This window comes from Zosterops lateralis (assembly GCF_965231275.1).
Source record: "Zosterops lateralis genome assembly, chromosome: 6".
In the NCBI taxonomy this organism is placed as follows: domain Eukaryota; kingdom Metazoa; phylum Chordata; class Aves; order Passeriformes; family Zosteropidae; genus Zosterops; species Zosterops lateralis.
In genome coordinates this window covers 3,886,448-3,901,733 of record NC_139761.1, presented here as the reverse complement: position 1 = coordinate 3,901,733, position 15,286 = coordinate 3,886,448, and the positions used below count along the sequence as shown (strand labels likewise).

Genomic DNA, 15,286 nt, shown 5'->3' with positions numbered 1-15,286 from the left:
CATTCCAGAGCTGTCTGGACACAATCCTGTGCCCTGTGCTCCAGGATGGGCCCCTCTTGAGCAGAGAGGTGGGACCAGATGAGCTCCCGTGGTCACTTCCAGCCTTTTCCTTCCTGCAATATTCCTTGTGTTATACAGAACTGCCGACAGCAAAAAGGAAAAATAAAATCTTGTTTAAACAGCTTCAAACAGACACTTCCCTTGGATACAAACCATTATCCAGTGTTCTGCTTCACACAAGCCAAACACACCAAGCCTGATGCTGTGAGGATTCTTCCAACACTGTACATTCACTTTCCACAGGGAGCAGGAAGGAGCTGAAGCCCTGAAGCAGCAATTAAACTGCACCGGTGAAGGGAAGGAGGAAAGCAGCTGGGGAAGGGAGGTGGGTGCCTGGAACTGGGGTGTTTCCAATCCATGGGAGCTCAGAGGAGACCCCACCATGAGCAGACCCTGCTCAGCTCAGCCTCAGGGCTGCCAGCAGAGCCAGGACTGGCAGAGCTGCAGGGCTTGAATCCAGCCAGGAGCGGCTCCTGCAGGAGTGTCCGGAGCATCTCTTGCGAGGAGAAGGTGAAGATCTCCAGAGCCCAGGGAGCAGGTGAGGATTTCCAGAGCCCAGGGAGCAGGTGAGGATTTCCAGGCAGGGAGGGGAGGAGTGAGGCCACCTCTCCCAGATGAGGTATCTGCTAACCAGGAATGATGCTGCACTGTGGGACCTGAGGAACCTGTGCGGGCTTAAGGAGCGAGGAAGAGGCACCTCCACGTCTGGAATTGAAGGCCAAAGGTGTTTTTTCCACATCTGGCTGGGCTGTCACTCCCCGTGGAGATGAGCCACAAGGCTGCCCTGTGGGAGTAAGGACTTGGAATATGGAATCACAAGAGGATCTCTTTGAAAAGGCACTAGGAAGAAGCATAGAGTTGTAGGTTAACAAGGTTTATCCTGTTTCAAATCACTGAGAGGAACAAAAACTGTACAGTTTGGAGATTTTAGAAAAAGAAAAAGCTGCAGAGTTATATTTTTTTAACCAGCAAAAGCATAAAAAGGAAAGTAAAGCTATTTTCAAATTATTAAAATGCTGAACATGTATACAGCAAAATTATATTAAAAACAGCAGCAGACAAAGTCCATCCCATCACCATTGGCAAGGGACATGTAAAATGTTTATAAGGTTAACTATAAAACAATTTTACAACCAAAATATGAACAGGCCAATTCAAGTATATATATATACAGAATATATTAAAATCATATAAATTATATATTTATACAAAGGGCACAAATATAGCAAAAAGCTGTAGCTGATTAGACAGAACTGAGCTTGAATGATCAATTTCATCTAGAGATGTTATAAATTTCTCCCAATTTTTTTTTTAAACCTGGATAGATTGATACCTCAGATACCAAGAGTACAGAAAGCATAAAGAAAAAAAACCCCCACAAATCAAAGAGTTATCATTCTGCATGAAATTAGTCTAACAGTGGGCAGGGTACACCTCATATGAAATTCTGATTTAATTATTTCCATAGTAAACATTTATCAGCTCTCTTAAAAAGTCACGAATTTCAAGTGATCCACTTCAGATGTACCACCCTGGTGCATGTATTTGATTACATTTGAATGTTGTTTGATTTGCAAACATTTGGGGGGAAAAAAAAGAGATACAAACACAACTCAATATGCAAAAGAAAAGGTGACAGATGGCAGCAAGTTGAAAAGTGAACAAAAACGCTCAGCTGAACCAGAAATGACGCTCTCCCCTTCTAGTGAAAATGCTTTAAAGTGAGTTTAAAAAATAATTTATTTTAAAATTGCCTTTTTTTTTATTTCAAAAACATAACAGCAAATAACCGCAATGCACTGAAGCTCTTGAGAATCTAAAAACAGTCCCAGCCGTGGGCTCGTATTTAAACACAGACCAAGTGCTTTCCTGAACTCAGGTTTATGTAAATAAATTCTGTACCAGCTGTACCTAAACCTCATGTCATGCTGTGGCACCACCCCTTCATCACTGCAGTACAGCCTGGACACGTCTCTGGCTCCATCAGGGTGCCCAGGGAAGCTGTGGCTGCCCCTGGATCCCTGGAAGTGTCCCAGGCCACTCTGGACAGGGCTTGGAGCACCCCGGGATGGTGGAACTGATGAGCTTTTTAAGGTCCCTTCCAACCCAAAAGATTTTGGGAATCTGTGGCCTCCACTCACCCAAAGGTCCTGGGTAAGGAGCACTGAGGGCAAGCAAAGCAGAAATGAAAAGGCCAGACTAGACATACACAGCACATCAGCTTAAACCCCAGAGTTAAGTATGAAAGAGTAAAGTGGTTTCACCAGATGCAGGTTAAATGGAAAAAAAAAAGAAAATAATCAGCCATCTCCCATACCTAATAGCCAGTGGATATCTATTACACTGAAAGGAAATCAATGCAAACAGGATTTCCTCAGTTTCAAGTAATCTTTGATGCCTTTTTGGCCAGCTGTGTTATACCATAATAGATATTTTAATAGCTTTTATCCTCTACACTTTAGGCAGCTAATTTTTCTCTTACATATCCAATTATCTCTAGTGAACATTCACCTATGGTTGTCCACACATTCTGTATTTGCTCCTTGAGAAACTATTCAAGTTAAATTATATTGCAAATTAAAGACAGTTACATTCTGTATGTTCCTTCTAGATTTGAAAAATAGGTTTTAAAGGCTTGTCAAAGTTTAGAAGAAAAAACCTTTCCATTAAAAAATCTTAGCTTAAAAAAATCATTTAAGACACCTTTTTTCTGATCCAAGGGTACTAATAAAAAGATTACAAATATACTACAATTTGACCAAGAAGACTCCATGAATATGCTGCTTTCAGAGCATGCAACACCACTGATATCTGTCAAGTTCCAGGTATCAATGTATCCCAATTCCACCACACGGTCCCTCCGTTTTCCTCATCGCTTTTCCCCCAACATCCCCACCCCTACCGCATCCCCCCCTCCTTTATTAACAACATTATAAAAAAAGAGTAAAACCTAAGAATTAGTGGCAAAAAATCTTCACAGTAAAACCGTCAAAGGAAAACTTTTTATTGTGGTCGTTTGCCAAAAGCCGTTTCCTCTCAGTCGATGGGGCCCTGAAAGATGAGCTTGACGCAGTTGTGCTCCCCGGAGAGCTGCGTGGCGCAGAACGGGCAGGCGGGGTGGAAGGCGTGAGTCCCGTGGGGCAGCGGGATCTGGGACCAGTACTTGGCTGATTTCTCAGAGCACACGTGTCCGCAGGGGCTGAAGGCGTGCGTGGGGGGCCCGGCGTCCACGTAAAACCCGGCCTCGCAGCCCAGCCACAGGGGCACGTAGGGGCCAACGGTTCTGCACATGGGGCACTCGCGCTCGTTGGCCTCCGTGTCGCTGCGGTGGCCCCAGTTGTGGTAGCCATGCACGTGGCCGCAGCTGAGGTAAGCCCAAGGCTGCTTCTCCTCCACCACGTCCTTGCGGTTGATGCTGGGGAAGGCCAAGGTGTTCAAGCCCACGGGGCACTGGGGCCGGGCGGCGTTGATCTCCTGCCGCAGCGCCTCGATGTGTTTCTGTGTCGGCGTGTGCAGGAGTCCGTCCGCTGTCCGCCACAGCAGCGTGGCCCCGCACAGGTCGATCAGGGAGCCGTCCTGCAGGATGTTGGTCTCGTTTTCCACCTGGTGGAAGGGACAAAAGGGGAGGATGTTTAGCCTCAGAGCTGTTACAGACACCACGGCGCCTTTCTCAGTATTTAACCTCCAGAGATGCTACTTAATTTCGTCTTATTGTTGTCCTGAATCCACCTCACCTCCTAACCTAGATCTAGGATTATAACGAGCCCTGGGCTCTTATTCTGTGCTTGTACAGGGGATTTGCATTTGCAGCTGCAATACGAATTATTATACAGTCTTTGGGCCCCTGAGCATGCATTTTTTTCCTCCAATATTGATTCTCTGTGCCTTTGTCGTATTTCAGTAAGTCCTGATAGACTGAAGAAAAGACGTGCCATTCCCTGAGGGTTGCATTAGCAGATTCTCTTCTGGAATCCTCTGCCCACATAGACTGACAGAAGCTGCTCAAACAGTTAAAAAAAAAAGATCCTTTTTGGACTAAAAACTGCTACCCAGGACAGGCCAGCTGTCCTGCCTCTCAGATACTATTTTTTCTGGGGTTGTGGCAGAAGCATGAGGTCCCAGAGTGAGCCTCAGCAGTAGCACAGGTACCTGCATGGCTCAGCACTGCAGCAGACAAAATTACCAGCTGAATTTCTCAGGTGACAAATTTGAAGCCACACAGGCTCAGCTTACAAACAATTACCCACCCCACTCATTAGGCCTTTTATTTAATGAGGTATTCCAAGCAAACACAGCCCCAGTGTGCACTGCCTAAAGGCGTCTCTCTGATTAAAAGCAGGTACTTAAAACATTTTCAAGGGATTATGCCAAACGCACATTGTACTTGAGTGAAATATTCTTTATTTTAATGTCACTAACATATAAGCAACCCATGCTTTTGCTATCAGTTCATTAATGATGAACATATATTAAAAAGGCTCTTTATAAAATTAAAGAGAAAAACAGAACTACTGCCTGGATTTTTGCACAGAAAGTATGCAGAAAATACCACTAATGCAGAACAAATAGTCACACAAAAACAAATACATTAAGTAGGTCACATGAAATCATCACATCTGCCTAAGAATACTATGAATGACAACCAATTTAGCATTTACATTTTAATCCAGTTTAAATTCACAGATTAACTGTGGATCATCCTTGCACAAAACACCTCAGTGGTACAATACAGACTACAGACAAGAGGTCACCAGTGCAAAGTAAAATTCCAGCAGAAAAACGCAGTGGTTCAAGTAGAGATGAGAGAAGCCTTGATCTGATGTTCTTTTCACATAATTCCTTCACAAACAGCAAAGCAAAAAGCTCCCTCATATGCAACATGTTCAGTTCATTATACAGCCTGCATTTGGTTTTATGAACCCAATCAACGAATACTGATCACATCAATACCAGTGTGCCATGCAATTTTATTTAAATGAGAATTCAAGTCATTTTGGATGCAGGGAGGGGGATTCATTTGTTTTGCTGTGCCTCTCTTTAGCAGCACTAAAAAGGTGTTTTGCTAACCACGTACAAAGGCTGCAATTGCCACATCATCTGTCCAGGTCCCCAGGCAACATGTGCCTGCCACCATCAGTGTGACAAAGCAATTTATGTCCTGCAGGGTGTCTGCTGAAAGCAGAACAGCCCAACCCCATTTCCCTAACTCTTTCAGCAGTCAGTTTTCTGCAAAGCCAGTGGCAGAGTTGCAAAGTCAGTTCATTGACTTCTCTCCTGGTTTTATGTGTCACAGGTCCCTGGCAGCTGAAATCTCCCACTTCTGGGAAAGGCAAAGCCCGTCCTGCCTCACAGGAGAAAACAGGAATATACTTCCAGGGCACTTCTGATCTTCCCAGTGGCAGACAAATCAAACAGAAGCTGCCTTACCCAAACTGCTTTTGCACTAAAGTGGACTCTTCTGGCAGTACTCCAAAAGACAGCTCCCCGTGCAGCAACTTCCAGACATCCCCATGTCCCAGGAGAACATTTCAGAGATGGGGATTCCAGAGCAGAGTTTATTTAGCTTTTACACTCTCTGCTATTTCAGTTGGGAAAGTGGAATTAGCAGAAAGTTATGAGTGTTCTCCCATACAATCAGTAACAGAACAGCAGTGCAAAATCTGCTTAACACAGATTTAGATGCTTGCAGTGCCCACTACTCAGGGACGGTCACCCTGTACCTGCCTCTGTAGGAGAAGAGAATACAGGTGACCTCACCCCTAACAAATAACAGGGACAATAAATAACAGCTAATAAATAACAGGGACAATACAGCCTTGTCCCTGAGGAGTAACAGCTATATCCAATAAGGATGAGTGAGATAAAAGAAGGGGTGAGTTGAGCATGAAGGAGAGACTGATGAAGCAAGATCCTGGGGAGAGAGAATCACTGCTGTGAGGTCTACCTGGGTCTGCAGTGGGAGCTTGTTGCTGGAACCTACAATCACAGTCTAGCCAGGTAAAAGCCTGCAGTCAGAGTCTGCAAACTAATCCCTGCAGTCACAGTCTGGCTGGGTAAAAGCCTGCAGTCAGAGGCTGCACACCAGTCCCTGCAGTCACAGTCTAGCTGGGTAAAAGCCTGCTGTCAGAGGCTGCACACTGATCCCTGCAGTCAAGAGTTTAGGAGGAAATAACCAGCAGTCAGAGGCTGCAGGGGAAAGCTACAGCAAGAGCTTGCTTCAGCCAGAGTCAGCAAATAGTTGGAGTTCAGATGGCAAAGCTGTGAAAAGGAATAAACCAGGACCCTTTTCATGCTGTGTTTAACAAGAAGTCTGTGCCTCAGCTCATTTTTACCCTCTAATAAGAGGGCTGCTACAACATGCCTGTATTCAAAGCCAAGAAAACAAGGACCCTTTGATTAATTTGAGTTGCCTCCCACTTACCAGTTTGCCCCTCTGCTGGGCAGACCTGGTCTCCCGGAGCGTGTACACGTCCCCACAGACGGAGATCTCCCGCCACACCCCGGGCTTGGACTCCTCTGTGAAGCCTCCTTTGGGATGCATCACCAGCACCCCGTTGGTTGTCAGTCCGTCCATGTGGCCATCGGGGTTTTTCCATTTGGCCGCTTTTTCCTACGTGTGACAGTCACAGTGACCATCAGAAACACATCAAACCAACCTAAAGGAAATCCACTAACAGTTACTAAAGTGCAGCTTTGTTGTTAAAGGCAATTATGACCATGAGTCTGTGCTGGTGATAACTCAGGCAACATAAAACTGCAGCTTCTACTTAACACTGCAGCTGGTGCATTGGAGTAATAAAAATGTAATGACAGTACAAGTTATCAACCAATACAAGGAGATTTGGGGGCTTGAAAGTAACAATATAAAACAGAGCTTGTTCGTATTATCATAATTAGCAGTACTTACACCAAGAAATATATTTTTAGACGAGTCAAATCCAGCTGCAAAGATCCTTGCCGTGTATGGTGGGTTCCTGTCACAAACAATCCTACAGGCAAATCGGGAGATGGTGCTCTGGGTAATCTGAGCTTCATCATTATTTTGATTTCCTGAAATAGTATCTGTTACTACAAAGTCTATGGGGCTTTCTGTAGACCTCCCAACCTGTAAAAAAAAATAAAAATTAAGATAATGGTATAACTAGAAATACCTACAGAAATAATGAAGCACTGAGGATACAGTTTTGCCAGGTTAATACTTCTGTCTACTGAATTTTTGGATGGCAAGATCCAAGCAGAGACTAACCTGCATTTCCACATTTGTCCTAGGCAGGAATACATCACGCACATGGAATGACAAATTTTCGCTTACCTCAAGGGATGTTCATGCTTGCTGGAAATAAATCAACAGAGCTGATCTGTTTGATAAGAGTATTGCCACCAAAAAAAGGTATTATCACCTTGCTATTTCCTCATCCAACCACAGCAAATTACTTGCCACTACATTCTGTCAGCTAAGAAAAACCTAGCTCAGATTGACGAGTTTTATTCACATTTTGCAGTTCCAAATACATTTGCTATGAATATAAAGGACTTTTTTTAAAAACTTGGTTATTCTGATATGTCGTAACAAAGAGCTACCCACCTTCATGTTTTCACGATTTGTAGTCCCACAAAGAAGAGTTTTCAGGCAAAACTCCACCATGTGATGAAATTTATTCCTAATCATGCACATGCATGACTAACACAATTAAATAATTTTCTTGAGTTGAGCAGAAATGAAACACACTTATCAGTAGACAGGAAGATTTTTTTATCTTGTCAGCTAAAATTTTTAATTCTAAATCTGGAAACATCTGGGACAGAAAACTTCATGACTGCATGGATGGAAGGATCTGACTGCCAGACAGACAGTGAGGCTTTATCAATATTTCTACAGGCAAATTAATGTTACACCAACTTTCAGCTTAACTGGGAAAGTGGAGCTGAGGAACAAGAAGTGGAACAGAATATTAATTTTACAGACACCTTATGATCAAACAGAATTAGGAATACTCTTCACATGAAACTACCTTCAGCATCAGGTATCTACATTGATATTAAATAACCTCCTCACTAAACATGATCTCATTGTCCCCCAAGAAGTTCCATTCTGCTCAGATCTTGCTCTTGAGAGCAGCTATGGGGAGCAATGTGTGGTTCTATCATTAACAAACATCTCTGCAAACTAAACCTCCTTTAAGAAACACTGTTCAAGAGTCAAGGAAATTAATATTATCCACACCCAAGCCTTGTCAGAATTGGATTGATAGAAATAGTGCAGGGATCTCTCCTGTACTTCTCTCTGCTGCTCCAAGCTCTGCTTTGCAGGGTTTCACTCTAACACATGTCAAAATTCATGTCTCCAATGACACATCCAGTTACTGCCTCCATATCACAGGGCTCAGCACAAGCAGAAAATGGGATGAGCTCCCTGCACAGGAAATACTCAACAAGGCCTAATCAAAAGTGTACATTTCAGTTTCTCACAGAAAGTGTCTACTAGAATACCCAGGAGACAGAGTTTAGAAACTATTTAATATGGGATATTTCTGATTTATAGAACTTGACAACTTGAAGCTAAATCTTACAAAGCAATATTCTTCTTCCTTTTACAGTATTATTTCTACCAGGTTTCTATTTCCCATCCAAAGCAATTCCTGCTAAGAGTCAGCACTGAGCAGCAGCAGCAGGAACCTCATGAATAACTTTTGACTATTCTTTATCTGTGCGTGGAGTCTCTTAAAGGATAATCAATAACAAATATGAAATTAATTTGTTCATAACAAGTTTCTGCCTCTTGCAGTCTCTGAAATAGATCATTCTCTCAAAGCTTTTAGATGCAATTAGAGAAAAAATTGCCTCATTTTTCCTTAAAGGATGACAAAGCACACAAGTGTGTGCTCCCAGCCTCTCTTACATCACACTAATCATTCACCATGAAATCCAAATTTGTTTGGATATAACCATTAAGATCTATAAACAATGCATCTATGTGCTTTTTTAAATCTCTAGAATGATAAGTAGTATTTTATATAAACACTTAAGTACTTATCTCATTTGTGTCACAAATATGTCTATGCAAAAATCAAATATTTTAAATATTTGGTTTTCTTCCCTTTTCCAGCTGAGAAAGCCTTCTAGAGGATCAGTCTCATGTCCTGTGCTGCTTTTCAGCATTTGAATTTATTTGAAGAAGTGACCTCCAAAATCTGGCAACATTCTCAAGCTCTGTATTAAATCAAGAATTTGGGTTTGAGATTACCTGAAAAGCAAGTTCCTAAGGAATAAATGAAAAACTCAATGCTATCAACATCCACCCCACAAAACTTTTAACTCTGCTGCTGCTGCAGTCAGACTACAGTCACTACAGACAGAGTCCATTACTCAGAGCTGCTCTTTACACACTTCATTACTCATTTTTCTCCCGTTTTCCTCCACAGCACAGATGACTTTCCTCTTTCCAGCAAACTTCAGGCTGATTTTTGGGACTCTTCTTGTTAAGTCAATCATATGTCCAACAAGAATCCATCAATGTGCCAGGTGCTGCAGAGGCAGTGAGTTTGTGTCCTCTGCAGGAGATTGTTAAAAGCTGTGTGAGAGGCAGGCAGTCCCTGGGTTTGCTGCTGTCTGCTGTCAGTAAAACACTGCTCCTGACAAGGCAAAGCCTGCCAGCACACAATTTAACAGCTCCAGGTTCTTGGGCTTCAACAGAATTTCACTCTGGTTGAGAGCGGGAATTGGATTCTGCATCTTCTGAAGGGCCGTTCTTCAGAAAAAAAATCAATGCTTTGTATTGAATGTACCTGCTTCTTGTATAAACTTGTAGTTATTTAGGGTAGGAGCTGCACATTTTGGTTCTTTGTGGTGGCATGAACAGATATAATCAACCCATTCTCACCCCATCAAACTGTAAAGGAACAGGTTCAACTTCACCTAATGCATCATCAACAGAATGGTTAAACTCTGAAGAAAATCTTCATTTATAGCAGCACATGGATGCTGAAGCATACAGAGTCTGGGAGATGCCAGAGGAACACATTTGTACATTCTTTTTGTAATTAAATGAAGAAATCTGACCTGGATGTCACCAAGACAAAGGTCTTGCATAGCAAAGTTGTGCACAGCAGCATTTCCACACAGATTTGATAATACAGTTATATTTTAAAAACCCCAAAAACAAAACTACAAACAATACAGCAGAACAACAGCTCAAGAACCACAGTGGGAATAAAGAACAAAGAGCTGAGTGTTTTGCCTAGGATAATACATGTTACATTGCAGTCAAAGTGGGGCCTCAAGGCTCAGGATAATCCTGTGGTCCAAGAATTATCCTTCCCTCTTCAACTTCCACATCCTACACAAGCCAAGAATACAAATCTGAAAAGAAAACATCAAACTCCAAGGTTTGTCTGACCAAGTGATGCCTGACCACGATGAAATTCTACTCTGTGGATCAACAGACGTGAGAATTTTGTCATCATCTACCACAGGGCTGCACTAAACATCCTCCAGTCACTTTTCTCCAACAGATTCATGAGAACAGTTAAAATCTAATGGCTCATATAAATAATGGAAACCTCTTCAACTGCTCTGGCATTGCTTCAGTGGGGAATTATTGCCACAGTCCATCAGACCACTCCTGTTTCCCCTCTCCCCAGCCATCAGCCCCTGCAGGGCAATGCATGGAATGAAATCCTCAGAAAACAGCCAGAGAAACCTGAACCAGGACACAGCACAGGTTCACACTGAGATCAAGTCACAGCAGGACCCCCCACACATCCCAAGACTGAAATGGTGTCTTATCTCCCCCAGAAAAGCTGTACCCACCACTAGGATATCATGCAATAAATGCCTATATAGCATGTCTAGAAAAAACAGCTGTTCGGCAACTCTTTATTCATTTTTTACTGTACTCAAGAAGGGGGAAAAATCCAGCTTTCAAAAATGGCTTTTCAAAATTTATATACAGGAAAAAAATTTACTGTAGCTACTCAAGAGCTAAACAAGCATCACACAGTAACCCAAATGGATGGGTTACATTTTTCTTTCACTAGCCAACAGAGAAAAACCTATTTCAGTTCACCCTGGCTGTTCAATCCTTCATTCTGCAGCAAATGAATAAGACCGGGTTTTAATCAATTCCTATTTGGACCCAATAGTTTCAGCCACACTGGGAAAATTTAATATAGAGCAAAACACAGAAGTAAAGAGAAGCAACAACATCTCCAAAGAGTTATTTCCTCTCTGTCAACAGCACTCAACTGCTGACCCTTCTAAATATGAAAAGCTGAATGAGGAGGGACAACAATTCCTGGTGAGATGCTCTAATTAGAGATCAAACACAGACTTGACTAGTCTAGAATGAAAAAGGTTGTTTGGCATGTTTAGGTTCCCCAAGTTTGAATTCTAAGTTTGCACAGAATTTCTGCTCCCTCTTATTATACATAAAAATAACCACGGCACAAGAAAATCACTCAGGTTACCATGATGTTAAAATGATGCAGAGAAACACAAATGCAGACAGGGGACACTGAGCATGTGGTGGACAATAGATGGGAGCTTAGAGAAACTCAGCCCAGTCCCCTACAGCACCTGAGAGATGTGCACAGCCCTCAGGAACAGTTTATCATTTACCACTGGTTTGTCTCCCCTACTGCCCAGCTCCTTTTACCTTCCTCCTTCCCCATCCCACATCCCACTCTTTCCACTTCCTCTTTACTCCAGCTATGTGATTATCTGGAGGGTGGTGGGTGTAATTCTGTGCTCATTCTTGAATCCAAACAGAGCACACATTTCTCCTCAGCACTGTTTGTCTTTGGAGAAAAGGCAGAGCACAGTTCCAGGAGTAAGTCAGTAAGAATATTAACAGATGCTGGTGTGGGTTTGCAAAGAGCAGAATTATGCAAAATTTCAAAGTGCTCCCATTTTAATGCAGCTGGGTCAGACTGTGGAAATCCCACAGGTCACTGAGAATATCCAGAGGATAACACAGAACTGGGGTTTCTCATGTTGCTTTAAAAAAATCCAAGTATTTTAGAGTCTTACCTGAAACATGTCTGTATCTTTGTCATGAATATATTCCACTATAACTGTCTGGCTCCTGGATAATGTGTAAGAGATACTGTGGTGACCTTTTGAGCTGATTGCCTGGTGGATAAAAAAAAAAGATGTCTATTACACACAAAAATAATGTAATCAAATTCATTTTGCTACATAAATACCTTTGCTATGATCAGGAAAAGCAGTGTATCGTAACATGTTATTACAAGGTTGGGTAAACACATACAATAGGATTTCTTTTGTTTGTTTTTAATGGAAAATCCCAACCTGCACTTGTTTGTTTCTAGTTCAGAAGTACCCAATACTTACCCTTTTTACAGTTTAGACTCCAAACACCTTTTTTCTCTGAAATGATATTCAATTCCTAATCCTTGCAGCAACTTGTACCTGAGCAAAGACTTGGAGTTGAGGGAGTTTTGGCTTCTTTGTTTTCAAAATAAGTGAGCAACAGAACTGATTTCCAGTTAAAAGGCAGCCCTCCAGGTTAAGCAAATCTCTGGTTCTATCAGCAAGAGCCCAGCAATTTTATATAACTGGTGACAAAATCCAAACATTTTCAGTGTGGTTTTCCTCATTAAAAGGTACTTCTTACCACCTGTCAAAGCAGACTGGTGTCTATAGATAAGGATTTAGCATCAAAGATTAAACAGAATTGCAGTATTTAAAAGAAGACAAGAAGAGGACAGATCCTGTCTTCTGCTTTATCTCACCAAGACTGAGGGAAATGAGCTGAGAAACTGAATCTATTGCCTAAAAGGGAAATAGATGTAAATATAAAGGTCCACATAACCACACACAATTCTGGAAGGCAATGGCTGTTACTGCTCAGAAAACACTTTGCAGACACTTAAGCAATGAATTAATAGGTTAATTAAGGCTTTCTCTAGTTTTCAGTTAAGGGGATAATTTTCTCCAAGAGGTTTCTCTCACTTGTTCCATTCCTTCCTTCCGCTTTGCACCTAAAGAATTCACAGATAGGGATGATTAAACTAAACAACTAAATATATTCTACACATCTTCCTGCCATCTCTCACAAAAGCCTAAATTATGCCAAAGCTCCATCAATTATTGAACAAATCATTAAAAGCCCCTCTGAATGCTGGAGGTATTAAAAACATCTATGTGCATACTAAAAGCCTACTAAGGGTTAGCAAGAGTATTTGACACAGAATTATTGAAAACACGTAATGGAGGAATTGTTTTTTTGCAAACCTCATGCATTTACAACCAGACAATGCTTTTATAACGTGCCTCTCTTGCTGGAAGCTCTAGCACCTGGTCTAGTGGAAAATGTCCTTGCCAATGGCAGAGGGGTGGAAGTGAATTATGTTTAAGGTCCCTTCCCACCAAACCATTCTATGATTAGGCAAGAGGACATTTCCCAGCACTTCTTCTCTGCAATAAATCTTTTAACAAAACACAACAACAAAGTCTAGGAATTGTAATTGCTGAAAAGTGATGTAAACACACTTGGTAATCAGTAATAGCCAGATTCTGAATTTCCCAGATTATAAATAATCTGTGTTTTGTAGTAACCACTACAGTGGCACACAGTTGCAAGAAGAAACGGCACCAAGATGCAGTTTGGATTAAATCATTAACACTCTGTGACCTGCCAGGACACTGAGCTGTGGTCTCAGAAGCTTTTCCTCTGTGCCTGTTTGACAACTAAGAAAGGGAGCTCAAACCCTGGGCAGGTCACAGGTCTTCCTAGGACATAAAAGAAAGTGATAAAACAGGAGACCCTTACACCTTAAATTTTAAGCTTAACATAACAATAATCAGTTCATACTCCTATTATCAGATATCACCATTTCAAACATCAGAAAGCAATAACTTTCATAAACAAGATTTCACTCATTTCCACAAAACTCTGCTGCAGCTGGAACTTAGCAGAGGAGAGACTGTAAATGTGATAATTCCTCTCTGCACCTCCAGCCACTCTGTGCAGCACCCAGGGAAAATTCCCTGGCAGGGACCTGTGCCCCAAAAGCTCATTCTCGTGTCAGACAAGGTTCTGGACCACATGGAGGCTTTGGTGAGAACCCAAGTTGAAAGTTTTAAGGTCTGATGGAAAAAACACAGAGGGAAACACAAGGACTTCCTGAATTACTGAGTAAGGTCATGGCCTACGCCTACAGAGCTCAGGGCTTAGATATATTAATAATACTGACCAGGGTCAGTGTGTCCTCTGAAATTCCAGGGTAGGACATAATCTTCTTTTCTGTGTGTGCTCCTCTCCCCTCCCAACTTTTCTTCTTCATCTACTTCCCCTCCTCTTTGTTCTCCACTATTTATACCCAGTTATTTTCACTGAAGAAACGCTACATTTAGTTTCCTGGAATTGTGTAATCATTTTTGGAAAAAACCAAGAACATTATGAGAAACTTGTGTGCTTTCACAGCCTGCTCAACACCAGCAGTTACTCCAATTCAGACACTTTACAGGTATTTTAAGTGCTGGTCTCATAGCAATTGGCCACTTCGAAGTCAAAAAAAAAGTGACAAGTAACATTTTAGGACCTACACAAAACAGTGGAAGTTAAGACTCCTAATAAAACACTATTTTGAGTGGAATGCAGACACAGACAAAATCATGAAGGATTTTTTTGACTGCTTGACAAAATACAGAACCACAGGACTACAAGTCCCAAGAGAGTCTGGAGATTGATTGCACAAATCTGGTTTTTTTGCAACCAAGATACTGAGTTTGCCTTTTTACTGCTCTTAGCATTCATATTTCCAGACTGTTTTTGTTGTCAGCAGGATTCCCTCCTCAAAACCCCTTGATGCTGTCACATAATTGCCCTGGTACAGCAACTGAAGTTGTGAGAAAAGCCCTGACTCCCACAAGAATTACAGCAGCTTCACAAGTTCCAGCAGACAAATTCAGAGCTTCAGGCTGGATAACACCCTGTCCACCTTCCAGGCAGGAAACAGGAAAAGGAAGAACAAGAACATGGCAATAAACTCTACCTCTGTCTCTTCACCTCCACTCCAAGGCTGCCAAGATCCACCAGAGCAATATTGGGTATTTTCAAAGCTTGTTTTTAGAATCCACTAAGCTTTTGAGTGAGTGGAAATGTAGAATCATTTTCGTTTTAAAACACCTTTAAAAGACCATCAAATTCAACTGTAAGTCCCAGGGTTGTGGTTTCACCTGAGTAATCATGGAAGAGAAATCT

The 15,286-nt window shown here is 42.0% G+C and overlaps 1 protein-coding gene across 3 annotated transcripts in view; it reads right to left on the bottom strand.

Annotated features, from left to right (window-relative positions):
• Positions 1-852: 852 nt before the first annotated feature.
• Positions 853-15,286, bottom strand: part of PELI2 (pellino E3 ubiquitin protein ligase family member 2) — a 64,814-nt gene continuing 50,380 nt past the window's right edge. For 2 of the 3 annotated variants that reach the window (XM_083863727.1, XM_083863728.1), the window contains 4 exons: positions 12,088-12,189; positions 6,968-7,165; positions 6,482-6,670; positions 853-3,663 (listed from right to left, as the gene is read on the bottom strand). In XM_083863727.1, coding sequence (XP_083719853.1) covers positions 3,097-3,663; positions 6,482-6,670; positions 6,968-7,165; positions 12,088-12,189 — 1,056 coding nt within the window. In that variant the 3' untranslated portion in view covers positions 853-3,096. The remainder of the gene's footprint in view (positions 3,664-6,481; positions 6,671-6,967; positions 7,166-12,087; positions 12,190-15,286) is intronic. The other variant, XM_083863729.1, reaches the window with a different exon arrangement.